The 26,881-nt window shown below is 43.3% G+C and overlaps 2 protein-coding genes across 2 annotated transcripts in view; both read left to right on the top strand.

The window, feature by feature from the left end:
- CCBE1 (collagen and calcium binding EGF domains 1) overlaps positions 1-23,439 on the top strand; it is a 96,065-nt gene extending 72,626 nt beyond the window's left edge. Inside the window, exons 4-11 of the mRNA XM_027745658.2 lie at positions 4,019-4,153; positions 4,825-4,962; positions 10,052-10,158; positions 15,001-15,121; positions 17,076-17,215; positions 17,308-17,343; positions 17,909-17,944; positions 19,444-23,439. Coding sequence (XP_027601459.1) covers positions 4,019-4,153; positions 4,825-4,962; positions 10,052-10,158; positions 15,001-15,121; positions 17,076-17,215; positions 17,308-17,343; positions 17,909-17,944; positions 19,444-19,677 — 947 coding nt within the window. The 3' untranslated portion in view covers positions 19,678-23,439. The remainder of the gene's footprint in view (positions 1-4,018; positions 4,154-4,824; positions 4,963-10,051; positions 10,159-15,000; positions 15,122-17,075; positions 17,216-17,307; positions 17,344-17,908; positions 17,945-19,443) is intronic.
- Positions 23,440-25,262: 1,823 nt separating this feature from the next.
- MRPL17 (mitochondrial ribosomal protein L17) lies at positions 25,263-26,209 on the top strand. The gene is made up of 3 exons (XM_027745663.2): positions 25,263-25,455; positions 25,556-25,624; positions 25,722-26,209. Exons 1-3 carry the CDS (start codon positions 25,282-25,284, stop codon positions 25,983-25,985), a joined length of 507 nt encoding a protein of 168 aa, XP_027601464.1. The 5' UTR covers positions 25,263-25,281; the 3' UTR covers positions 25,986-26,209.
- The last annotated feature ends 672 nt before the right edge of the window (positions 26,210-26,881 follow it).

The raw sequence follows: 26,881 nt of genomic DNA, 5'->3' as shown, positions 1-26,881 counted from the left end.
TGGTTTTTCACTAAATATAATGGATACAGCAGGAGAAGTAATAGGAGCAAAAATAAAATGAGAGCCATGGCAATATATTATTTTGGCTTCTGATTTTCATCTCTTGAGATTTTAGGTGATTATGAAAGCAGCTTTTATTATGTACCCACTGACTTCACTTAATCCTGTTATTAACTGCATCTCAGTAACTTGAGAGTTTCTGCCACTAATTCAATTTCTCTGCTGGCTGTGGCTTCTCTCCCTTTGTTTCTTCATTGCCCCTTTTTCAGCTCCATCTGTATTTTGCCTTGAACTTTGGAGGCCACAGCCGTCGCTGTAACATCCGAGACAATCTCGGGCCATTGGAATAGAGATGAGAAATATGATTCACTGAAGTATTCGTTTCACTTACTCTGTTACAAGACATCACTTGGCTCTTCACACATTGTTTTGGCATAATCTTGACAGAGTAGCTGTATGAAATTCATATCTCGACACAGGCACATAAATGCATTACAGATGTGAGTTTATTAGAGCGCATCTTCACCTTTTAATCCAGTACTGGCACATCTTAACTGTGAGAAGTATTTCCATCCCTGTCTTCTCCATGATTTAGCTGTGGCTGCAGGGAGGAGGGTCAGCAGAGGGAGAGACCCTCCCTTGTCCACCCGTTTACAGCTGCTGTGGAAAAACACCAATCTCCTTCTAGGACAGCTGTTATTTAAATAGACTGTTTCCCAAAGGGTTGTGTCATTGTCCATGTGCATTATTGGTTTCTGTCCTATTATTTCTCATCTGCCCTTGAACAGAAATCAGCATAGTCCAGTATAAGTTCACGCCTCCATGTTCTGCATTTCATTTGTTTTATACTCACCTTCTTGTTCTGGCTTTCGGCTGCAGGAGCAGGAAGCAATGATCCTCAGGAAAAACATCCAGTGGAGTTTCCTCCGTGTGTCTGATTCTCTTTTTAACATCTCTTCCTCCTCCATACGATCAGAAAAGCTCAAAACCCACTTTTTCTCCTGTATGATCTCCTTCTTCCTTGCTTTGGAGACTCACAGCTCCAACCAAATGCTGTCTCAGGTGCTGTCTCATGGTGTGATAGAGCGAAGAAGGGACAAATGTAGTATGAAACAGCTTATTTTGGAGAGCATCCTCCCTACCACTGCTTTACCTGAGTTTCTTGGCTGTGGGGGAGCACAGAGCAAAATACTCTACTACAGGTGAGCTGCAATCAGATCTGCTCTTTCGTCACTAATGGTGTTTCGAAAATTTTCTTAGTACAACTTTCCTGTTCCCAGAAATGACTGCATTGTCATTTCTGAGGTCATTGAAATACATGTAGGGACATTTATTATTCTGCTTTCAGTTTTGCATTGTTCCTTCCTGGAACAGCCTGACCTTCACTGTGTGGTTTTGATTTGTTCTCAAACCACGTTTCTTAGGCTGGGCTGGCAGACAAGGGGTTTGAACATGGGGGGGGCATGTGCATCCTCAGTTCTGCAGAACACACAGAGGTGGTGCAGCAGCTTTTGCCTAATTTCATCCCAGTTGCGAGGACTCTTTCTGGGCAAGTCAGGCTTCCTGGTACAAAAGCCCTGGGGACGCACAGCTCTGTGACATGGGACCTGCCCACAGTCGTTGTGTGATATAAGTTGACTGTGTGTGACCACCAGCAGAGGTATTTGTACCCCCTGGACCCTTCCCCAGCTTTGTATGAAGGTAAATGAGGCAACAGTCATGATGAAGTTGTGCTGGGGTGGACATGAAAACCATATTTAAAGACTGGTTACATGAAATATGGTGAAAGAGAAACTGATAAAAAGAACTGGCGTTGTTTAGTCTAGAGAAAAGGAGGCTGAGGGGAGACATGATAACAGTTTTTAGGTATGTGAAAACTTGCTGCAAGGGGGAAAATAAACTGTTCTTTATGGCCAAGTAGAAGAAGACAAAAATAATGGGCCTAAGTGGCTAAAAGGGGAGTTTGGATTAGATATGAGTAAAAAGCTTTCTGCCTGCAAAGGTATTTCATCTTGGGAGTAGACTACATGGTGGGCCATATCAACCCCTGAGGGAAAAAAGAAACTAGGAAAAGTTTACACGTAGCTAATCCTGCTTGTGGTGGGAGGTGGTCCCTTCCAGCACTGTTTTTTATTATTTTGTTAGGGTACATCTATTCACGGAAGCACAGAGAGGCCAGAGCTCATTTTACCTCTGCTCTGAAAAGCTGAACATGGCACAGGCCAAATCCAGCATCTGCATAGGTACACTGGCTAAGGAGCAGGAGTGTTCACCTCTGTGCTGGGCACACTAACCTGTTCTCAATCTGACTTCATTTCAGTAGAAAATGGAAATCACAGCTGTGCCCAGGAAAAACACCAGCAGTGCTTTATATTTGGGACTGTTTAGTAGTGCCAAATGTAACAGGAATTTACAGCCCCAACATCACCTAAAAAGTCCAAATTAGACCCCCAGACCGGCCAGTTTGAAGGCAAGGGCTATGTTTTCTTTCCATGGCCCTGCACTGTTTGACCTTGGTTACTGCTGGGGATCCTGGCACTGCCACTCACCACCACAGCACTTCAAGAGCTCAAGAATTCAGACTTCAAGAGCTAAAGTCAACACAGTTGTGAAGTAATAAGGAAAGAAAGGATGCCTGCTATTCAAAAGGTGACAAGCAGAAGGGAGGAAATGCTTGGCACCATTACAATACTCTGTTTTTGTCTGTGGGGCTCTGGTGTGAAACACAGCAGCTTTTTAAATCTCATCTGGTGCTTTTCTGTACCTTGGCACACTATCACTTTTAACCCTATTGCTACACATATGTGCTATGTATTTCATACAAAAAATATGGTTTCATTTGCTTTACCACCTATTAGCTCAATTTAATTGTTTGGACCAATCATTGTACCCAGAGATGTCTGCTAGTCATTAGGGTGAGTCAATAATGAGTTTGCGTTTTAATTGTGTACATGGAAACACTGCATTGCTGAGAACTCGGCTAAACCACTTAGGTTTGGTTTAGATATGTTTGGTCTGGAGCACAAGGAGGGTATTTCTGCTGCACGCAGCCACGGAGGATCACAGCCACATGGATCCTCTGTGCAGAATGATGTTCTCTGAAACGACCACAGAAACTACCACTTGCTTTGGTGTAAAACCTGACCTTCAGCAGCAGGGTGTGCCTGACCTGGTTTTGAGACCAGATGCTGCTTCAGCTCCGGGCTTCTGGCAGATGTTCCCCATGGCACTACAAAGCCCTTGCACACACAGCCAGGGACTGCCCTTCTACCCCCAACACTGTCACCAGCACAATGCCAGGGGCCAAACCCAACCCCTGGCAGGGCAGGGATATGGGTCAGACTGTTGTGCTCTGCTGTCCATTCCTCAGACTTCAGCTCTGCTGCTACATAGCAGTGAAATCAGAAACAGATTTGCCTTCCTTCGGGTTTCAAACAGGGACTTCAGTCTTTTGGGATTTCACTGACAAAGCCAGGCAGTGATTTTACCATACCCTAATCTGCACATTGCTGTTATTAAGAGTGATGATGGTTTTGTAACAATGCATTCTTTGCTAGAAGGGTTATATCTGGCTTTGAACAATTACTGTGTGATTTAATTAACTTTTCCTTATAATATACATTCTGCCTGGATTTGGCAATTAGCCTTGTGGTTTTTTACAGTATTCTGCATAGGAAAATGTTGCTATCTGCACTTAAAAATCTGTGGAAGAAAACAACAAAAAACGTTTTAGGTAATTTAATATTTCTGTGAAAAGAATTCTTAAATTCTGCCAACTGCGAAAGTGACCTCTGCTTAAAATCCAGCTTTAAAAAATAGTCTAACTGCGGTAAAGATGCGAGAAGTAATTACAGTTTTAATATAATTCTTTGCTTATGTCTCATGAATGTTTTATATCCATATTTTCAGTCCTTATAAACAGTGCGACTCAACTTTATATTAATTAGCAGAGAGGTGTCAAAGTGTCGTTCAGCTACTGCCACTGGAACTCTTCCTAATCATGTTTTTCTCTCTCTAGACTATGACGTCTGTGCTGAAGCTCCCTGTGAACAACAGTGCACAGATAACTTTGGGCGAGTCTTATGCACTTGCTATCCCGGGTACCGCTATGATCGCGAGAGGCACAGGAACAGAGAGAAGCCTTATTGCCTGGGTGGGTAGAAGTGCGTGTTGAACTCATCCCTGGTTAATGATGTATCCTGCTCCCCTGGGTCTTTTAGGGATCAGTTTAAATCTGAAACCTTTCTCACTCTCATAATAATGATTGTTACAGAAGAAATGTGGTTTTTATCTATGTTAAGGATTGCTTAGCAGAATTAAGAGATCTAGATTCCCCTGAAATTATTAGGAGGTATTACCTACAACAAAACACATATACTCAAACACTTTGAAGTGTTGGGCTGATGTAATGTTTCCTTTAATTCCTCTTGCAGGTTGTGAGCTATATTTGTGGAATATTGAAGCATTATAATGATTCCCAATTATGAAAACTAATCCTTGGGGTTTGATCCAGATGACCAGTATCTAATTCAGGACTGATCATTTAGATGTGGTCCTAGTGTGGCTAGTCCTGCCCTGCCCTTCCCTGCCCTGTGTGATTTGCCATGCCAGGGAGCCAAGGTTTGCAGGATTGAGCTTTGCTTGTGAGCTTTTCGATGCAAGGAAATGGTTCAGCAGTGTTCACTGATAAAATGCTAGGTGTGTTAATAGTGCAGCTATATTTAACTACAAAATCTCTTTATACCTCTAAAGGAAGCCTTTAATTGTATTTGAGGTCTGAAATCTCCAGCTGTAGGACATTTTCTAACTTCTGCTGCTCCCCAGATATCGACGAGTGTGCCACGAGCAATGGGACTCTGTGCTCTCAGATCTGTGTCAACACCTTGGGCAGCTACAGGTGTGAGTGTCATGAGGGCTATATCCGGGAGGAGGATGGCAAGACATGCACCAAAGGAGATAAAGGTAGGGGCCACTGGAGGTTAAATGTCCCGGGCTTAAGGGACATCTAAAAGATTGATCTTTGATGAAGAACTGCTCCCTACGCTACACTTGGAGCTGAGGGTCCAAAGCTGGGATGTAGCTGATGCTCCTGGAGAACCAGAGCTGCTCACTGGGCACCTGAGCAGCACCTGTGGAGCAGTCCTGCCACATGCTCTGCTCCAATGCACAGTTGCATTGAGGGATGTGGAAAGAATCTTCCCCTGGAGAGGCAGAATGGCTGAACAGTGAAATTTGGCATTACATCTTCAGCTAGACCGTTTCTGCTGGATCCAGCTGCTAAAAGCCATATTTTCTCCCATATCAACCTGAATTATACCTATTTTGTGGCCCAGAGCTCAAGAGACACAGGGAAAAAAATTGCCAGATGATGACTCTGACAAACCTACATTATTTAAATAATTTCAGTAACTTTAATTTGTATTACATGCCTATGTTTGAGGTTAGTAAATGGCCCTGGATTGGATTGTTAGTGCCCCTTGGCACTAAGAGGCTCAGAACAGGTGGATCTGGAAGTTCAACACACATTTCAAGCATTGCTTAAATCCGTTTCTAAATTACATTGAGTAACACTGAATTCTGCTGACCTGCAATTAGTTTGTGTGTCTCGTGACTGCAGTCAGATTTTTTTTCTTATTTTCATTTTATTTCTTAAGAAAATAAAATGCAATGGGAGAGGGGCAGAAGTGAGGGCTTTCCTTTCACTGTTGGTTTCAAAGTATACACATGTGCTGTGCATAAATGGTTTTACAGGTTTTGACCTCATCCCAGTCATTAAATTACCACATTGAGAGTACAGAAGATTAAATACTGATATGAAAATTTAAAAAGAAAGGAGGAAGCAAACACCCTGTGCTCTGAAAAAAAGACCCAACATCTTTTGATGAATGGTGACTTACGATAGGTTCACCAGTTAATGCCTGAACACGGTATCATAGAGTGCTCCAAATCCCACTGGATGGCCAGAGCAATTTATAATTTTGATTTTCCTCTGAAAATGTGTAACTGGAGCCACTCCAGTAAATGTAATTTTTCCTGGTAATTTTCAAATGTTTCTTTTTTTCCTCATAAGTGTGTGTGCATGGGTCATAAAGGAAAGAGATATAACTTCTATAATCTCCTTACAAATATTTTTTTTACTTAGTTTTTCCTCTGGGTAGTTCAAATTTCCTGATAGGGTAATGTCCAAGGAATTCAGGATAACCAACCATTCAAATATACAAGGCTGTGGAAATAATTCTAATATTTGAAAAACACCGATTTTACACTGATTGCACATGGCACATAAAAATGTCAGTTCCAGTAGTTAATCTGGAATGGAACACCCACCATCTCTTGAGACAGTTCCCAAATCATCTGTGTGAAGCAGAGAAAGATGCTTTCTGCTCAGTTACTAATTGTCAGACCTCTGGTGAAAATGAGGGAGGAGCTGGCTATCGCTATTTCACAGGACTTGCGTCCATAACTCATTCCAAAGGAAAAGGTCTCATGAGGAACCAGCTGTAGCGATGCACCACCCCGTGGTAAATCCCAGCCCTGCACTGCATCTGGGCTTGAGCGACTTCCAAATGAACAGATGATTTGCTTTTCATAGTAGCCAGAACACTCCGATTTTATTTTAATATTTAATATTGTGGGAGACAAAAACACACGTACTCCTCTCCATCTCTAACAATGTTGCGTGTTTCCAGAGAGATCATACTCATGTTGTCATTGTTCCTCGCCTGAAGGCTGCAATTTGGACACTTTTTTGGCTCTGTAAGTGGCCTGACTGAGAGCTTGGTGTTGGTTCGGGGACAGAAGAATAGGGAGCATTTTTCCTGCATCTGCAGTCACGTTGCATTTGACGGAGACAATACAGCTGCCCGTGCAGAAGTAGGCAAATTAAACCATCTCAGCAGGCTGAGCCCAGATAATACAACACAGATGATCAGCTCCACAGCCTCCATGCACAGACCGCCCGCAGCAGAGCTCCCGCAGAGCTCTCCCCTGCCAGCGTCTCCTTCTCTTCCAGCATCAGCAAGGCAGAGCCTCCAAGCACATGGAAAGAAAACACACAACTTCCCTGAGCGGATCTCTTAACTATAGGTGCCACTGGCCTCACCAGCATCTCGCCAAGATTAAAGGACCCCCGTCAGGACAGCAACATCATGTGTGAACTAGACTTTGTGCTTTGGAAAGCCTTCATGAAAATGGGGAGGGTTTAAGCCTCCTCCAAAATAACTTTAGTTTCCTGGTATAGGTCTGTGCAATGGAAACAGGCTCTGTAAGTGCCTTGCTCAGTGCTGGTCAAACTGGCCATGGTAGGTGATCTCTGTTTCTGCACCATGCGTGAGTGGCTCCATCTAACGGCTTCCTGCCCCCTCTGGCCTGTCCTGGGTGGCTTCTGGCTTTATCCATGCTTTATTCTGGCTTTACTCGTAGTCTGGTCCTGATACAGGATTGGATGCGGGTAGAGTGAATGTCTGATGGATGACTCCTTCCCTGGGCAAATCATCACCTCTGTCTGGTATGAGTTAGGGGGATTCCACCTCTCTCCTGGGATGCAGCTCACGCTTGCTTATATGAGGATGTTGGACTTCTTCCTCCGACAAGTCAATCCAACCGGATTTGCAGAAATCTCACTGGTATGATATTTCCCAAACATTTGCTGATCCCCCCAGCATTCATCTCCATGGATTGTTACAGCCCTCTTTTATCTGAACTTGTCAGCCCCGTGTGCCGCATCCTTCTGGAAGATAAACTGGCTTTCATAATGAAACACAAGGCCAAATTCACCGCTTCCTAATCTGCTCATAATTCCACTGATTCTAGTGGGATTACATTAGGTTTCAAATAGCAGAGACTCTGGCAGTTTCTCCCTATGACTCTATGTTGCTTTCAGCAACATTTCTTAACAGAATATGACAGAACTCATTTGGTGAGACAGCTATTAAAAGAAATTTTGGTTGAGACTAGTACCAAACACAGACTTTATTGGTGTTTGAAAAGAAAAAAAAAAATGCTTTTTTTCCTAACAGTTCTATTTATGTATATCTGTAAATCCTACACAGGTCCAAAAACGGACATGTCAAGACACAGGTTTTTTTTTAAGAAAAGATGAAAAATTGGAGAGGGAGAAAGAACCCCACAAAACTGCCTTGTGGTCAAGAGAAAATTTATTTTATAGAAATGTCAATAGGCGTCTGGATTAAAGCACATCAATTCCTCGTTAAGGAAAAAAAGCCCTGCACGTTGCAGATTATTTAATCTACCAGAAAAAGGTTTATGGGCAAAGAGGTTTTGGAGGGAGTTAAAGGCAAAACGATTAGCATTATGAATACAGCAGAGAGGAAGGAAAGCAGCAAATGTTGTGTATTCAGGTATCTTCATACAAATGCTGGAGTTCTTTTGAGAGGTCTTTTTGCCAAATAGCCTTGGATTCAGTGTAGCTTGATTTGATGAAATTCTATTCTATGCTATGTAGACTCTGCTGGAAAACACCAAATAGCACCTTCTGGCCTTAAATCTTCGAGCCACCTGAACACTGCACAGAAAGCTGTTCAGGTACCAAGCCTGTGTTGTCAGAAAGGGCTGTGAAGCTCAAACAGCAGAGTGTGCTTGCTGCCATAAATATGATAAATAATATATGTAATATTGTAGTGCTGTCAGAGTGCAGCTGTGGGAACAGGCAGTTGATGAGTGGGGAAAACCTTCAAGCCTTTGCCTCCCAATCTTCTGATCAGTTCAGTACTCATATCAGTCTTAAGGCTTCTGTTTGTTCCAGCATCTTGCCCTTACAGCTCTCTTCTACTGATTACGAGATGAAACTAATCTTTCTCTTCTAAAAGCAAGCTTACCTGATGTGTAATTACACCCAATGGACAAAACATACTGAAAAACATTCCCTAGAATTGTGTGTAGGTGGTCCATAGATAACCATCAGATTCTTTCTTATTGGACCCTGCAAACACTTAAAGTCAAGTATTACATAATATCTTTAGTATTAGAAACTTCTGGGTGTATTTAAAAAGATGCAGATGTTTTCAGAATCAATGCACATTTCTGAAAAGATGAAGGCCATATAAGTGTGTGCCCAAGTGGGAATTACAACACAATAGCTAAGCACATTGCAGTTGATCCTTTTGGAAGATTTTGAAGATTTCCTGGCTTTAACCAGGAGCACCTGCAGAGTTGTTCCATTGCCAGACGTGCCCTGAAAGGTCAGACTTCAAACATGCCTGATAACCTGCCCAGGTAACATCGTACAGGGCCACACATTTTATGCAGAGCCACTTCATGCTTCTCAGCAACTGTATGTGGAAGGGAAAAAGTTCACCTGGAGTTTGCCAGTATGTGTCACCCTGTGGTTTGGAAACCAGATTTCTTTTTAAGCAGACATCTGTTACAACAATGCTTGTTTGTTTGCGATGCAGAAGTGCTCGACTGTGTATGGGACTGGGAAAAGGACAAAAATAACATTTGCAATATCTCTTACAGTTTGAATCATTTAATGGATTCCTGAAAAGATCCCATCCATGCATAGTATCAACAGATGTGACCCTTTCTCTTGTGTGGATTTAAATCCCTGTCATTAATCTCAATCCTCATCTCTGCTCAGGCTGATTCCATGCATGGAGAATAACCCACAGTGATAAAGAGCAGTTTGTGAAAAGTGAACAAAATTACCATATTGTGAGGGATTTTACTGTAATTTATAGCATATGAAAATTTGCCCTTCAGGGGACTGTAAATTGGTTCAGATCTATGGGGTTAGTCTACCCTAAACACAAAGATAAAAGAAGGGGTGTAAACTTTTCCAGGTATTAAAAAAATGAATTCTTTGGGGACTGTTAACTGAAAACAGCTGCTTTTAAAATGAGCTTAGAGCTGTCCCTGCGAAGTTTCTCAGCCTTTCATAGGAATTCACAGTCAAAGATTTAATAATGGTAAGATTCTCTTCTCTTTTCACAGTCTGGGGAAATGTAACAGCCTTCAAGTTTCTTTTGCAGTCACTTTATGAACTTCTTTCCTTTGGATCTTTATATTTATATTGGAAGCTGCTTTCTTTCAGCTGTGCTTCCAGAGAAATCTGAAAATGTGGCGAAACCGGGGACATGCTGTGCCTCTTGTAAGGAATTTCATCAAATAAAGCAGACGGTTTTACAGCTAAAGCAAAAGGTATGAACACTGATCAGCCATGTCTTTACCAGATCTGCATGTTTTACAACAACTGAGATTAAATTTAAGTATTTGGAGCTGTCACTGACATGTCGTTCTTGTACCCATAAAGAGGATGGCAATATATTTTAAAATCATGTAAGAATGGCATCTCTTCCTTGCGTTTCTGTATGGATTTTAAGCAGATTGCAACCCAAGTTCATGTACGTCTGTTACCAAGCTCGTGGTAATAGACTGGCAAACACCCATCCCGGGCTGAGCCCAGCTTTCTTGGCAATCTGTGCTGACCTAAGCTTTTCATTCACTCTGGATGCACAGGATTTTGGACTTGATCCACCTTCAGAGTCAGCAAGTGCAAGACATTCTGTAGATGTAGGAACATGATTTTGCATTAATGGGGTGCTGATAACAGGATTCTTGCTTTCTTAGGTGCGGGGCTAAACAGGAACGTCACTAGCTTGAAACATCACTCTTCTTTTAAAAAAGAAAAACCCTCAGTCCCAAACCTTTTTTGCTTTCACTTGTCGTCTTACAAGTAGAGAACAATGCATTTAGAAACTTCCCCTGGCCTTTAATTGCTCCTATATGTAGCCTCCTTTTGCGTTTGAGTTAGGATTGAAATAACCCAAGGACCCAGCCTCAGATCTGGAGAGCCTAGTGCAGGGATGCACATGTAATGCCTTTTCTGGTGACATCTCCTTTGAACATTCATATTCTTTCAAACTCAAATGTTCTGCAGGAATATTCTCAGCAATTCATGCTGACAGGCTGTAATTATTTCACCCAGGGTACTAATTTAATTTCACTGTGTCAAAACAGAATTTGGTGTGCTTGTTGCATTTAATGTTATTCCTCCAATTATAGGAAGAAAGAAATCTGCTTCACTAAAAATGAAATTCACTGAGGTTAGAGATAATCTTTATCTCAAAAATCTCAAAATGTCATGTTTTCCTTCTGGATCAGCATGAAGACAAATGTGGAAGTGACAGAATTCCATGTGTGATAGAAATTCTGTTTTTCAAACAAATGGTAGCACAGAAGTTAAAAAAGGATCTATGCTTTTGCATGGCTGTTTCTCCAGCCACTCTCTGTGATGCTGAACAGACTCACACCGACCTCCAGGGAGGGATCTGGAGTCACACTGTTGGTCATGTTGTTTGCTGCAAGAATTGACTGATGGAATCAATGGAAAGTTTTCTGTGTCTAACTTCCACTCTTAGATGCCTGAGTTCAAAATGTTAGATGCCTGTGTTCAGGCCATCAATACCTGTCACTATGGGCACTGGTACAGCAGTTGTGGCCAAACTAAGCAGCTCACTCTTACTTCATAACTGTCCTGTCACAGTACATAGCTTAATTTTTCCCCCAGTATCTTCCTACTGAGACTTGACCTGTTTGGCATCCTCAGAGGGAGCCCACTGGGTTGTGCCACATACAGACAGAGCTGGAAGAGAAGGTCCCTGATACCCTCAGCAATTTTACTGCCCAGAGAGGAGAGCTTTTGTCCATGCTGAGAGATCTGGCCCACTACTAATTCTCTACCCAGGGAGACATCAACTCTTGTGTTTCACCCACTGCTCCCCATGGTCAAGTTCTTCTGGGGAAGACGTCTCTCAATATCTGTGGTTGAAGCTGTTCTGTTTTGTGTAGAAAAACTCATTTCTGTCTGCCAGGAAGACAGTTTATGGAATGAGTCTTCAGTCTTGTGGTTAAGGCTTTCAGATTTTATGAACTTTATTCAAAATTGTGGTTAGCGGAAAAGCCTGTGTGATGCTCTGTCCCAATATGCTAGAGGTCTGTGGGATATCCTACATTGATCCCAGACCCTGATGGAAGGAAGAAGAGTGAAAAGCTGAAAAACTGGGGGAAAGATATCTGACACGCTGACAGACTGCCAAGAATTTTTTTTAAAAATCAAGTAAACTAGATTCTATTGCACAGATGTGTTTAAACATCTTAATTAGAAAGCCATGTTCCACATCACTCCTGACAAGCACTGTCAAAATTTGTCTAAACCACAGATTCCCTAGAAACTACCCAAAACTCCAGATGCAGCACGCAACACAGCATATGGGAGTCTTGTTTCTAGAGCAATCCTTCTTTAAAATTTACCTTCACTAATATTTGCATGCACATGGGACAAAAAAATTATTTTCGAAGGTCCATTCAGATTTGGAGCTGTCAATGGAGAAAGCCAAGGTCACCCTGGACTAGGATCTCGGTTCAGTTAAAAGGTGAAACAAATTAGGCTAGTGGGTATAGCCAATCCCTAAGAGGATGTGAGTCAACATCAAAAGCACATGGTTTGGCTTCGGTGCATTTAACAACCATTTTCTGTCCAGAAGATATCAAAGAGTAGTGAGCTAGACCAGAGCCTGGGTATTTTGGCACTCCTAGTGTATGCCTCAAGTCCAGCTGACTCAGTGGGGAAGCATGTGTAGATGCTTTCACAGCAGCTATGTGATTGTTTTTTTACATACTCAGTTGTTACAACAGCCTTGCTGGCAGGAAGAAGTCAATATTTAAGCAACAGAAAAGAATACGCTTCCAAATCCTCTTCTTGATGAGTCTTCACCACTACATGCACCTTTTTACTCCAGCTTGCCTATTTGCGATATAACGTGGAGAGTATTCACAGCAGAGTCTATGTATTAAGTGACATCTATTTATCAGCTGGGACAGATCCCCAGAATGAGATCTGTTGAGAATTATATGCACAAGCTCAAAAGAGGACTTCAATTAATCCGTCACCCAACAGTGGCCACCCCTAAGGAGAAACACTTACTGAAAATATTCTCACAAAAACTACCTGAAAAATATAATGTTCTCAGGTGGTCACAGGATTTATCTTTGCGTCTCAGTTTTGGCATGGCAGCACTGGCACCGCAGAACCCTTGGATGATTTGTGTCACATAGCGAAAGTTTTGCAGCATGATGGTCCTTGCAACCCTTCCATTTGCACCCAGCCAGGAACCTTCTCTGACGGAGTGGACACGCCTCTGGTACACAAAACTTTGCTGACCAGAGCCAGACACTGGAGCTTCCCATGCTGGTCCCTGGCCAGTGTGGCTCTGTCAGCCCCCAACTACCACATTTTCCTTTTCAGTCCCAGGTGTAGGATGCTGTGAGCCATGGAGTAGCCCTTCATCTTCAGTAGCCCCTCACTTTGGTCTGTGCTGCAAGGTCTGGGGTGTTGGCTGAGAAAGCTGCAGGGTCACTGGTAAACAAAGCAGAGGTGTTTCTCTGGAAAACCAAAGATGACAGCTCACCCCAGAGCCATAGGTGTACCGGATCCCCATTTTCTGTGTGAGCAGATACGAGTGAGCATTTAAGGAACACACTGTGGGAAGTGTTGACCTCATATAGCCACTGATTTCTGTGGGGGTGGAGTGAATCTACCAAATTCTTGTAGGACTTGTATCATGACACTTAATTTGCCTATAGTGCAGTCATCATGTCTTTGGAACTGCAGTGCTTTCCAAAACCTAAGTAACAAATGGCTAATAAATCTTAATATTTCTGTCATTGCATTTTGAATTCCAGCCTCAATAATCAAACTGGTGTTTCAGAAATGCCACCAGAATCATCAGGATTTCCAGCTCCTTTTTTTCCCTGAGTTTTTTCCTTCAGAACTGTTCTGTACCTCCAACCCAAAACTGCAAGCAGCACTAGCTGCTCTTAAGTTGCATTCTGTAAGTAATAACTTGCTTGCCAAAGGAAATCTGCCCAGTCATAGTAGGCACTGAAAGTGCATAGCACCGGGTTTTTTTCTTGTGCATTACAAACATTAGGTTTGCAGTAATGACAGGGGAATGTATATCAAATAATTACAGAAACAAGTAGGAGTCTTGAGAACAACCCAGTTCAGGGAATTCCAAATAGCTGATGAAAAGCATTGTCAGATAGCAGGAGTCATCATGTATTTTATTTAATGCAGCTCTCCCAGGCAAATATTGCAGAATTCAGCATCAAATTATCGAGTGAGCCAAATTCCTTCAAGCAAAAAAGCTCACCCAGAGATAGGTCTGTTCTGGTGTGGCTGAAATAGCTCTTCAGTTCCATTTGGCAGAGCACAATCCCCAACTCTACATGCAGCTGCTCACCACTAATAAACTTCTTTCCTCTTTGCAGACCAGCCTCCTGGCTCGTCATTTCCCTTCAGCTGCCTCTGGAGAGACTAAACATTTGTGTATTTTTCTAAGTATGTTTAATTATTAAATATGTTCAATCTGGACAGATTAATGTTTCATGGATAATTAAACATGTAATGGATAATGACACTTTAAACTATAATGTGCAATTCTTCTTACATTCTCACTTACTTTATCTTGCGTCTCTATCCAGAGAAGATCCAGACATCTGTTGGGTTAACTAGTATGGTTACAGGGCCAGATCCACTAAAGATTTGGGGTTCTCATTGAAACCAATGGAAAATCAGCAGCTTGTGCTGCAATTGAGTACTTAAATATCTGAGCAAATGTTGCCCTGAGAAAGGAAGAGTAAATGAATAGAGGAAACTTCAAATAAAAGAAAAGCAGGCTTCCTGAGAAGATCCAAGTAGTTTTGAGACTTGGGTGCTTCAGAATTTGTTGCTGTATCTCTCCTGAATTTCTCCTGTTCTCCATTGGATTGGCTTTCAGTGTTTCCACAGTGACTTGAAAAGTGAACAGACTCACGAAGTAACTTTTTCTTTCCTAATGATTTCAATGAAAGATATGATTAAACACTTTATATTTTCCTGAAATATTTAAATAGACTGTTTTTTCTTGTGAAAGTTTAACTAAGAATGGAATTTATTCAGCTGAACAATGAAGGTCTTACAGTGATTTTTGGTTTTGGCAGGTTGCTTTGCTACCAAATAATGCTGCTGATCTTAGCAAGCAAATCACTGGTGAAAAAGTGCTTGCATCTAATGCATATATTCCTGGCCCCCCAGGCCAGCCTGGCCAACAAGGCCCTCCAGGTAAGATACAGATGAGAGGTGTAGAAGTGTTCAGTACTACTAAGTAAAAATAATAAGCTTCAGTCTTTCAGTGTGATAGGATTTTATGTGTTTCACATTTTGATTGATACTATTATAATTTGCATTTTCGCATTTTGATTGATACTATTATATTTGCATTTGTGCTAAATTTGAAAAGAAAAACTTTCTGGTTGTTATGATCAGCCTCTGCCAACTGTTTAACATCATCCACTGTGTCTCCATGTGTTTCTTGGCGTGCAAGCTGCGTTTGTCCCGTATGTGTTAAATTTCTCCCTCTCACTGGGATATCTCACCTGCTTCAGTTGTCATTTCCTGTATTTTAACCCTGTCTTAAAACATTCGCTATTATTTCAGGAATATCAATTGCTTTAGCTCACTGTCAATAGTAGAGCAGAAAATATGCTTTCAGTTTGTGGGGGTTTGTGCCAACTGTTTTATTTTTCCTCATCTGGTTTTGCAAGGATTTGGTTTTATGTTGTGTTCAGATTCAAAGGAATCTGAAAAGAAAAGTATAACTCTACTCACACCTTCTTTGCTAAGGTATAGATTGAAACAATGTGAAAAATAGAGGGATCCTAAAGCTCTAACTTAAGCCAGACATCTTGCAACTGACAGCCAACGGTACTAAAAGTTTTGGAAATCTAATTTTGGGTTAGCAATAAATCCAAGGAATTTTAACATTGTGGTGGATTTCAGAAAGATTCTTACAGAGAACTAGAAAATACTCCTTACAAGGATTTTACTCCCTATTAAGCTGTCCCCTCCCTTCATTCCTTCCCTCCCTGTGTTTATACCCCCTTTTGCAGTCTCGCTTTGGTTTTTGAGTCTTTATCTCATTTCCTTGGAGGATGAGTACCTTCAGTTTTCAATATATCACAAGTGCAAGGACAGTGTGGTTAGAGGTTTTGCATCAGGCTCTGAAGGGTACAATTGCCTTGCAATCCCCCCAAGACAGGCCTGACCCTCCAAGGTTTTCCACCCACCAGTTTTTCCCATGAATGAGCTGTCCGAGGTACTGTAGAACTCTGCTCCCCCTAAAATCACCCCCTCTGCTGCCCAGAAAGGAGGAATCCCAGAGAGTCATCACCGAACTTGGGTTGTCTCCTTTTGAAAATCTTAACTGTACATATTCTGTCCTGCTGAACCCTCTTTACTCTCTGCCTTTCATTTTCTATGTCTTTCATGTGTCCTCTATGAAGAAAAGTGCTTTTCCCTCTAATCAAAAAGCGTTTCAGCTAGTGGCACTTCAATGGTCTTTATTTTGTGCAAAGGTTGTTTCGGGTGCCTGATTTTCTGATTTTCTGTCTGATTTTCATTTCATAGAATTTCTCTTGAGCTAAACATACATTTGTTGCCTGTGTGCTTCCTAAAATCTAACATGCTCTGCTGAACCAACGGAAACTGAAAAGGATATAAAGCAAAATGGAAGAACAGAGCCCTTTTTGCCCCTAACACTTTGGCTACAGTACTGGGCAAAAGAGAGGTGCAGCCCACCACTGGAAAGGGCTTGCTTGTGCCAGTCACGTAGATGCCATCAACACAGAATTCCCATGAGTTTTATGAGGCTTTCTTTTTATCAGATATTCCTCAAATGTGACTTGTTCTTCTTTGTGTCAAAATGAGTCATTTTTGCTCTTCTTTTAGTTCCCAGTCTGTGTCCCTAACCATCTGGCAGTGGCAGACTTGGATTCTTTGTATACACAATATTGAATTGTTTAATTGATCATCTCTTGTAGCTACTATGACAAAGAGTATTGTCTCAGAGGGCCGCTGATGTGCATATGCAGATGTGTTTGTTGTATTGTTATGGATTTGGATGTGTTAAGGTAACCAATCAATTGAGTCATTCAGAAAATGATCATTCCTCACTGTTTGCACTGATGAAGTGTCCTGAAGGCTTTCCCTGACAGATAACCTTTTCTGTTGACTGCAGGGGCTCCAGGACCAAAAGGGAGCCAAGGAGTTCCTGGGTTACCTGGACCTCCTGGACAGCCAGGCCCTCGTGGATCCATGGGACCTATGGGCCCATCTCCAGACATATCACATATTAAGCAGGGCAGACGGGGCCCCGTGGTCAGTATTCTCATCTCCTGTCATGCCCTGCACAATTGGCCTTAGCTCCACAACTTCTCATGTCCTTGTGAACACTTTCTTTTCTCTTGCAGGGCCCACCTGGAGCCCCAGGGAGAGATGGTAGCAAGGTGAGGAGCAGTAATAATTTCTGTAAGATGGACACATGCACATGTGAAGTGAAGGCTTGCTAGAGTGAAGGCTTGTGTCTCTGCACACCTGTAGACAAACCCTTTCACCATCTCATTTTCTTTGCTAAGATGAAAATGTCCTGTTGTCCCTTCATGTCATCCTTCTCCTATTTTGCGTTTGGCTTCACTAAAGTCTTGCAAATAGTCCCTCCAGGCTGTCAAGCAGCCTTCTTTCCTTTCCCTGTAGATTTTTAGGCTTTCCCCTGAAGAAGCATTGATGATTTAGCCCTTTTCATTAGATGATTCTTCTGTGAATTTCTCCTGTTCATTGCTTTGCTTGTTACTGTGCAGGACAAACATCAGAAGTGCCCCACTCTGCTCCCTCTAAAATCAGTGACAATTTCCTTTTTTTCCTCCTTCGCTTTCTTTTCTTTTTCCAAACAAGCATCAGCTGATGGTTCCTGACCTGGAGACAGTAAATAAGGGAGACTGCAGAGGCAAACAGTGGGGGGTTTTTTTGTTTTCTTTAGTCACAGCAAACTAACCATGGTGGTATTGATTACAGGGGGAGCGAGGTGCACCAGGACCAAAGGGGATACCTGTAAGTATTTCTCACAGGAAGAATTTACACAACAGAGTGATGTTGACTATTAATAACAGGTCAGCCAAAAGTTTTTAAAAAAAACCCTCCTGGGTCAAGAACAAAGATGCTTTACATACACAGAAAATTTTATTGGAAACAAAGTAATTACCTGTTTTCATCCAGGTCTTTTTTGCTTGCACACCTCTTTCCTCTCTGGGTATGAGACTGGAGGCAGTAGGTACCCCTCTGCTCTACAATAGTGCTGGAACATCCTCAGAAGGCATGAGATCCCATGCAGAGTGCTAGTTAGCACAAATTCAACCTCAGCTCCTATTTGGAGTTTGATCCCTGGAACCTTTTAAAATCCTGCCCCTCATCTCTCTGGGATTTGGGAAGCTATAGGCTTTGAGTCAGTCATCAGAAGGATGAGTATTTACAATCTGTTTTCAGGTGAAATTGTTTAAAAACCTCTGGGGTCCCCAGCACAGGAGAGACATCGACCTGTTGGAGCGAGTCCAGAGGAGGCCACCCAGTTGATTAGAGGGATGGAGCACCTCAGCTATGAGAAAAGGCTGAGAGAATTGGGATTTTTCAGCCTGGAAAAAATAAGGCTTTGGGCTGACCTAATTGCAACCTTCCAGTACCTGAAGGGGCCTACAAGAAAAATGGAGAGGGACTTCTTACAAGAGCCTGTAGTGACAGGACAAAGAGGAACGGCTTCAAAATGAAAGAGAGTAGATTTAGATTGGATATTGGGAAGGAATTCTTTACTGTGAGGTGGTGAGGCACTGGCACAGGTTGCCCAGAGAATCTGTGAATGCCTCATCCCTGGAAGTGTTCAAAGCCAGGTGGGATGGGCCTTTGAGCAACCTGGTCCCTGCCCATGGCAGGGAGGTTGGAACTAGATGGCTGTTCTACAATTCTATGAATTAACTTCTTATGCTATTTTCTCATAGGTGGAGTGGATTTTTAAGAGTGTGCCCATCAAAGTATCCTCAGTATTAAACAGTTTAGTTTAATGTGTGAAGTCAGCTAAAATTAGATACTCTCTGCATTGTAATTATCAATATATTTAGTAAGTGATGGGCAGCAGTGAGATTACCATACTGAAAAGATACTTTCCAAAGAACAGAAGTCTTTAAAAAAATGAGTTGTTTAGTCATTCTAAGAATATAATTTCTGTCAGTTTAATACTAAACAAGACGGGGAAGCAAGATTTATGTCCTCTATTCCCGTGAGGTGTCAGGCTACTCTTAGGAAACAGATGCAGCAAAGGAATTGTTAAGTGACAAAAGGGCTGAGTATCTTCTAAATGTAGGCTCTGTCTGAAAAAAAAATTTATTCTTTTGAAAACTGTTTCCTGAGCAAGTTGGTTAAAAAGCAGACCACTAACTTTTGGCAATTGATACAAAGCAGTATTTTACTGAACTACCCCCGCAAGGGTAATTCTATCAAGCAGTTTGAAAACTGTAAGAGCAAGGTGGTTTGTTATTAATGACCATGCGTTGTGACTGCAGGGCCCACCAGGTTCATTTGATTTCCTATTGCTGATGATGGCAGACATCAGAAATGACATCGCTGAGCTGCAAGAGAGAGTGTTTGGACACAGGACTCACTCATCAACAGAGGAATTTCCATTACCTCAGGAATTTACAAACTATCATGATACAGTAGATTTTGGATCTGGAGAAGACTACAAACCACGGGCAGCACCCAGAAACTCCAGGATACAGAAGGCAGACCATCCTTAGCTATGCCCACTGAAAAATAAAGCCCCTTTAGAATTCTTCAATATAAAAGATGCACTGACAATGTAAAATATATATATATATATTATTTCCCAGTTTTCTTTCTGCTTTTTCTGAACCATGCTGCCTGTACTGTAGCTTTCCTGGTTCACGGTAGCCTCCTTGCAGTAATTCCATACCATCAAGCCTGCACTGTGCATTGTACCTATACTATCAAGAAAACCTTCACAGTATATAATATGACTAAGGCATGCTCTAGCTAATAATGCAGACCACAGCATTCCATCTGCCTACCTTGCATTCTATTTCCAAATGACCCAAATCTTGCCAGGGACAGAGGGGTAGCTGAACATCATCCCTGAATTATGCCAATAATGAAAACCTTGGTCCGCAGTTACTTTATAAATGCAAATATATTATACCACTGAAGTCAAGTTTCCAGCTACTGTCCCCAGGCTTAGGACAGTGTGAGAAGTGGATCCCTGTTTCACAGCAGAGGCCAGCTGTAAGTGAGATATTGTCTTCTATTATGCCCCATTGTGGCAGAAAAAGGCAAAAAAAGTATGGTGAAGCAGTGATACAAGGGTGTTACTGCTTGATCTGGAAATTATTAGGCTTTGTGTTGCTAGAGTATCATTCAAAGACAGTCAAAAGATGTTCATCCTAAACTAACACTACTTTTTCCTTACCATTGTCCCACTGCTCAGTGTGAAGGCCAGTTACCTTTCTCAACAGATTCATGTTGAATACACTGCACAAAGATGAGCAAGATAAAGGGGATGTTTAAAACAGGAAAACCAATCATAAGTGAATCAGGCAGGCTTACTGGCAAGCACAAAATCAATCCCAGCCTTGCAGAAAGAGTCAGATTCTGACCTCCTGCATGTTCATGTCTTCCTTGGTGAAATTGAAGTCTGAGTGAAATCGACACCGGAGAGAGGCCTCATGGTTGCAAAGAGCTTCCATCTGTTTTGTTCCTCTGCTGCATGAGATCAACCTAAACGGCTTTCACCGAACTGAAACACAGAGTGGCAGCGTACTTGGCTGGGTGTATGGAGGAGTATGAGTAGGTGCAGGAGTGCACATGACAAAACATTTCAACAGGTACGAGGATGGCTAAGTGAGGTACTGCACATGGGATCCTGTATTTGTGAATGGGGATAAAAGGGAGTGCCCTTTATTTACACTGGAAGATTGGATGCACAAGTTAGACCATACCTCATGGGTGATGTATGTTACCATTTCTTTTGGATTTCCACAGCTCCTGAGGACTTTGCCAAGATTGGAATATAAAGGAGTATATTAAGCACAAAATTTCAATGTTGTATCTGTGTAGCTGCTACTTCTACAGTGTGTCTAGTGCTCAGTGGTGTCCATGTTACAAATGCAAAGCAAATCTTGTTATTTTGCCGTGTTTTTCAGGGCTTGCATGTTCTAATAGAATAAATACAGATAAAAATATAAGCAGGGCCTTTTCAGATAACACATAAAGGTTTGGATTCCCTTCCATATTTTCTAGGCCAAAAGATAGTTGGTGTAATCCCGACACCACCAGTACAGATCATGCAGTGTAAACAGTTGGCTCTCTAGACCTTTCATGTCTGTTGTGTGTCGTCTTAAGAGGATGTATTCATTCCTGTAGCTGTTTCCCAGCTTCTCACTATCACTAAGCCATAAGCAAGGGCATTAACTTTTAACATGAGTATTCTGTATTCCTCTTCATGTTATGTCTTTATCAGTATTTACAAAGCAATGTCTAAATCACAGGGATAGCTGAAAAAAAAGATAGTGGTCTTACCCTGTGGTCCTTGGGCTTCTCCTCAGTCTGGGAGGACCTCTGCCAGCAGCTGCAGATCCAAGTAGGCTTGTGAACCACGTCATAAGGGAGACTTGAGGAAGGAAGTTGTTGCCAGAAGAGGGATGGTCTTATATGCAGCAGGCTGAAAGAAACCTCAAAGACAGCATATGAGGCTTTTTTGGCGGGCAACTAAGTATAAATTACATCATTTATGAATATGCAATTTTAATTAAATTTGTTCGGTGTCAAATGTTGTATTTTTAAATCTTGCAAATTGTGTAACTCTTGCATATGTTTACCAGTACACTTCATCACCTGCTGGGCCAGGTTGGTTCCCACTAGAGAATTAGTAGCTTAAGATTTTTGACCATCACTTACAAAATGACATAACTTATGTTAGATGTGCCACTTCCTACATATCTACAGATTCTATTGCCCCCTGCCCACAAGATGATATGTTCTAAAAAAGGCACTTATTTTAGTTCTAAGCTCTGCTTTTTCAAATATAGAAACATACCAAATGAGAAGTTCCCACAATTTGACAGTCAAATTCAGGGAGAGGTGACAATTGCCCTGCTGTGCATAAGTATCCAGGGAAGGAAAATTCTGAGACTCGACCAGAAAAGTAGATAAAACATGTGCTTTGCTGTAAGTACAGAGAGTTGTTCTACAGGTTCATGACTATAAATATAGCACATGTTAACATGACTTTCTGAATAGAAACCTCAGTGTCTTCCCTTTCTGGAGTCAGCATCATTGGTTTTCACAGCCTAGAGCTGGGTTTCCAACAGATGAGTTTAGTTCATTAAAAAAAGGTGACAGAAAGTGCTCCTTGGGCTTGTCCTTGTCTTTCACCCTTCTCAGTCCAGACTTTCTGCCCCAAAGCTGTTCTAGTCCCAGCAACAAGGGGGACACTGTGGCAAAGATAAGTTCAGCCAACATGGCACAGGAATTCCTAGAGCAGAGAGAGCCCCTCTGAGCACAGCTGGCAGGGAAGGGTCAGCCTCCGGTCTGCGTCCAGCTATGACCTTTCTCGTTTCTGATTAACGGTATGATAACTTTCATAACATATTTTATCAGCAACATTTCATTAAGATTTCTGGATAAACACATGAAGACACTCAGAAAAGTGTCATTTTCTTCAGCATACCCAACATTTTATAACACCAGCACAGAGGAATAATTTCCAAACTTAAGTTTCATTACGGGGTAGCCAGAGAAGTCATTACCTTTCAAATTATTTATTACTCTGTGGCTCCAAAAATAACGAACTTCCCCAAGAATCCAAAACAAGAAAGTAGAAACTTCTACACTCATGTCTAGTCTCATTACTAGGCTCATGCACATGACAACTTTGTTTCATATAAATATTATGTATAGTTTTATTAGAAAGAAATATTGTTTTGATGTTAATACATCAAGTTATAAGCAGAAGGATAATAAAGAATTTGTTATTTTATTAATATTAGAAATATATTTAATGGAAACATTTGCGAGAGTGTGTAGTGGTGGGAAAATTGATTGTTAACGGGATTAACAAAATCATGAATCTTGAAAAATGTTTTCTTTCAACGCTGTGCCAAGTACATACAGGTTTAGTCTTTCTTACAAAGCTGTAATTCTGGCATGGAAGAATTTTATATTGTCATGCTAAATCAGGAAAAGAAGAGGAAAATTGATTGTAAATGGAATTAGGGTAATGGCTGGAGTTATTATTGGCATCACAGCTTACATAGCCTTCTTCCTAGAAGTGTTTCAGAGTTAATATGCCAAGTCCCAGAGCAGCAACAAAAGATGGGGGTGGAGTCCAAGTCTCTCAATTTCACATTAAAATCCGTATGTTTGTTCCTATTACACATTCCAATAACTATACTGTTCACTTTATTTATATATGAAATACTAAAATGTGTATAAGATGACTGTGATTTTATGATGTATTCATAATAACAAAGATATTTTTTCTTAGACTGTTGGAAGCTGCTTTTGTTACACATCACTTTCTCTGAAATACAGCAATGTTGGCTGAAAGAAACAAATGGAGGGAAACCTCCTTGTGCTGCCTTCTGGCATTTTTCTTGGAACTGAGGTACACATACTGCCATAGTTCTCTGACTATGAGGAATCAGCTCCTGCAAACTAATGTGGGTTTCAGTCTTTGTGGGAATAAAGCACAGCACCAGCTCTGCTATATGGATGGTGGCTCCTGTGCTGTGTGAGGCTGGATGCAGCAGCCTTACCCCACTCTGTCAGTGTGCAGTTTCTGCACAGCCTGGGCGTGTGCTACAGGGGTCTGAAGCTCTCTGACATCCTGCCACCAGCACTGTGGAAAAGAGGGGAATAAAGACACAGGCTCTGTCAGGCCTCGCTTGCCCCTCGAACGTGGCCCAGCCGCTCCCTGCAGCCCCAGGAGCATCCTGCGGGCTGTGCCCCATCACAGCTGTAGTGAGCGGCAGCGGGGAGCCTGGCTGCATTCTCTCCTCCCCTCAGAGCCCACCCTGCCTGCCGATGCCACAGGGACAGCAGCAGGGCTGGTACACCGGGCTGATTGTCATTCCTGGTGGGATCCGGCTCCACTGCTGGGACCTAGGACTTGGGTAACGCAAAGTAAAACGAAAAGCATTTGTAAATCATACTGAAACATAAACAAGAAGAAAGAAATTAAAAAAAAAAGGCTGGAACAATCATAGTAACAACTGTCTTAGATTTTACAAAGTAGATAGTGGAAGCAAAATGTTAAAGACAAAAATCTATGGTTAGCAGATCTAAGAATGAAAAGGTAGACAAAGACGTTCCCAGTTGTACTTGGAATTTTATTTTTCCATGACTGAATGATGATAACAGAACAGAACTGACAAGAATTCATGAAAAGCAGAGTCATTTAGCGTCTGCATCTGGGGAAAGCCAGATGGTATAGTCATATGACATGATGATGCAGTTTAATTTTGATTTTAATCACTTACACAGCAGTTTAATCAAGCTAGACATTTTAAAATCTGAGTGGCTATTTAACTTGCGTCCGATAGTTTTAAAAGAAGCAGCAAAAGACCGCCGGGACCGGCAGCGGGACCCGGGGGCAGTGCGGCCCTTTAGCGCCAGCAGCACCTCCGCCTCTCTCTGCCGGGTCTGTCCCGGTTTCCCTGTCCCGGTACGCGGCTGCGGGCCGGACTACGTTAGGAACAACATTGCCAGCGGCAGTGGGAGCTGATCCTGCCCCTCTACTCAGCACTGCCGAGGACATATCCGGAGCGCTGTGTTCTGGGCACCTCAGGACAAGAGAGGTGTGGAGGTCTTAGAGCGGGTCCAGGCGAGGGGTACAAAGATGACTAAGGGACTATACCATCTCTCTTTGTACTGAAAGGCTGAGGCAACGGGGCGTCTTCAGCCGGAGGAAGGGACGACTGAGAGGGGACCTTATCAACGTGTCTCTAAAGGGACGGTGTCAAAAGGATAGAGTCAGGCTCTGCTCGGTGGTACCGAGCAACGGGGCGAGATGCACAGGAAGTTCCACCTGAAAATGAGGGAGAACTTCTCTACTGTGGGTGACCGAGCACTGGAACAGATTTCCCAAAGAGATCGTGGAGTTTCCCTTACTGGAGATATTCAGGAACCCTCTGGACGCAAATCCGTGCTATGTTTGAGCAGGGAGCTTGGACCAGATGACTCCAGAGCGGTTCCTCCCAACCTGACCCACCCCGCGATCCTGAGGCCACATCTGTGACTACATCTCCCGGCAGCGCCCGGGCGGCGCGCGGAGGCCGGGAGGCGGTGCCGGCGGCCGGGAAGGGCGGGCGGCGGGGAAGGTCGGCGGGATGCGGCTGTCGGTGGCGGCCGCCATCTCGCATGGCCGCGTGTACCGGCGGCTCGGGTCCGGCCCGAAGGGGCGCCTGGACCTGCTGCGCAACCTGGTGACGGCGCTGGTGCGCCATGAGCGCATCGAGACGCCCTGGGCGCGGGCCGACGAGATGCGCGGCTACGCCGAGCGGGTGAGCGGCGGGGCCGGGCCGGGCCGGGCCGGGGTTTAGGGCGGGGGTGGCGGGCGGGCGGCCGAGGGGCCCTGATCCGCCGCCTCCTTCCTCTCCGCAGCTCATCGACTACGCCAAGCGGGGGGACACGGACGAGCGAGCCATGCGCATGGCGAACTTCTGGCTGACGGTGAGTACCCCCCCGTCCACCCCCGCATTCCCAGCCCCGGATCCCTCCTGTTCATCCCGCCGCGGTGCCGGAGCTGACTGAGCGTGCCGCCCCGCAGGAGAAGGACCTCATCCACAAGCTGTTCAAGGTGCTGGCGCCGCGGTTCCAGCCGCACCCCGGGAGCTACACGCGCATGCTGCAGATCCCCAACCGGGACGCGCTGGACCGCGCGAAGATGGCGGTGATCGAGCTGAAGGGGAACCCGCTGCCGCCGCTCGTCCGCCCGCGCCGCGACTCCGAGAAGACGCTGCTCAACCAGCTGCTCAAGGGCTACCGGGAGGACCTGCAAAGGGCGGCGGCCCCGCCGGGCACCCCTGTCTAGGGGTCCCCCCGTGCCCCGAGAGGCTGTCCTGGAGCACGGGAATGGAAGGAGTGTGTCGGGAGGGCTGGAGGTTGGTCACTAACCTGAGGTTGCCATGGGAGGCGCGCACAGTTTACTTGCTTCTTCCCGTGGTTTGAATAGAGACTCGGCAAGAGGAGGAAATCAAGCTAGGAGCCCTGGTGGTTGATGTTCTCTGTGTAAATAAACTTTGTTCAGAAAGTTCAGTTTGCTTCTGTTTGAATTATGTTTACAGAAACAGTTAGGTTGGAAAAGACCTCTGAGATCGTTGAGTCCAACCTGTGACTGAATACCACCATTCCGCCTAGACCATGGCAATGAGTGCAATGTACAGTCTTTCCTTAAACACCTCCAGGGACAGTGACCCCACCACCTCCCTGGGCAGCCCATTCCAGTGTCTAATCGCTCTTTCTGTGAAGAAATTCTTCCTAATGTCTGACCTAAACCTCCCCTGGCACAGCTTAATTCTTGTGCATGAGCATTAGTAACACTCCAGCAAAACCTGGCTTTGTTAGAGGTTCTGGTCACACAGCCCTGCTCTGGGGCAGCATCTACCCTGAAATGCTGCACACTGGCTTCTAGGAAACAATAGCTACATTGTTTCCTAGAAGCCAGTGTGCAGCATTTCAGGGTAGGAAGTTCAGTGAAAAATTAGATACTTTTGCTGTTTCAAAAAGTACTGAATGCAAATAGGGTGGTAACACTGAGATAAGTCTTATAAAGAGACAGTATCAAAGGAACTTGTCTTATAATAAGGTGGCAGCACAAGTAGGAGTTGTTGCCATCTCTAGGAAGAGCTTGGTAGACATCCCAGCTTCGGGTGCAGGATTACAGGAAGTCTCTATGTTACCTAATGAGAACAAAAAGGAAGAATGGCA

This window comes from Pipra filicauda, unplaced genomic scaffold, assembly GCF_003945595.2.
Source record: "Pipra filicauda isolate LSUMZ 115617 unplaced genomic scaffold, ASM394559v2 scaffold86_size2582843_pilon, whole genome shotgun sequence".
Lineage (NCBI taxonomy): Eukaryota > Metazoa > Chordata > Aves > Passeriformes > Pipridae > Pipra > Pipra filicauda.
The sequence above is the reverse complement of the archived record's forward strand: the minus strand, read 5'-3'. Positions and strand labels throughout refer to the sequence as shown.

Excerpts from the sequence above, each read along its gene's own strand:
- MRPL17 (XM_027745663.2), top strand. The coding sequence starts at position 25,282 with ATGCGGCTGTCGGTGGCGGCCGCCATCTCGCATGGCCGCGTGTACCGG. Across the intron at positions 25,456-25,555 it reads TGCGCGGCTACGCCGAGCGG|CTCATCGACTACGCCAAGCG; the intron begins GTGAGCGGCGGG and ends TCCTCTCCGCAG. Across the intron at positions 25,625-25,721 it reads TGGCGAACTTCTGGCTGACG|GAGAAGGACCTCATCCACAA; the intron begins GTGAGTACCCCC and ends GCCGCCCCGCAG.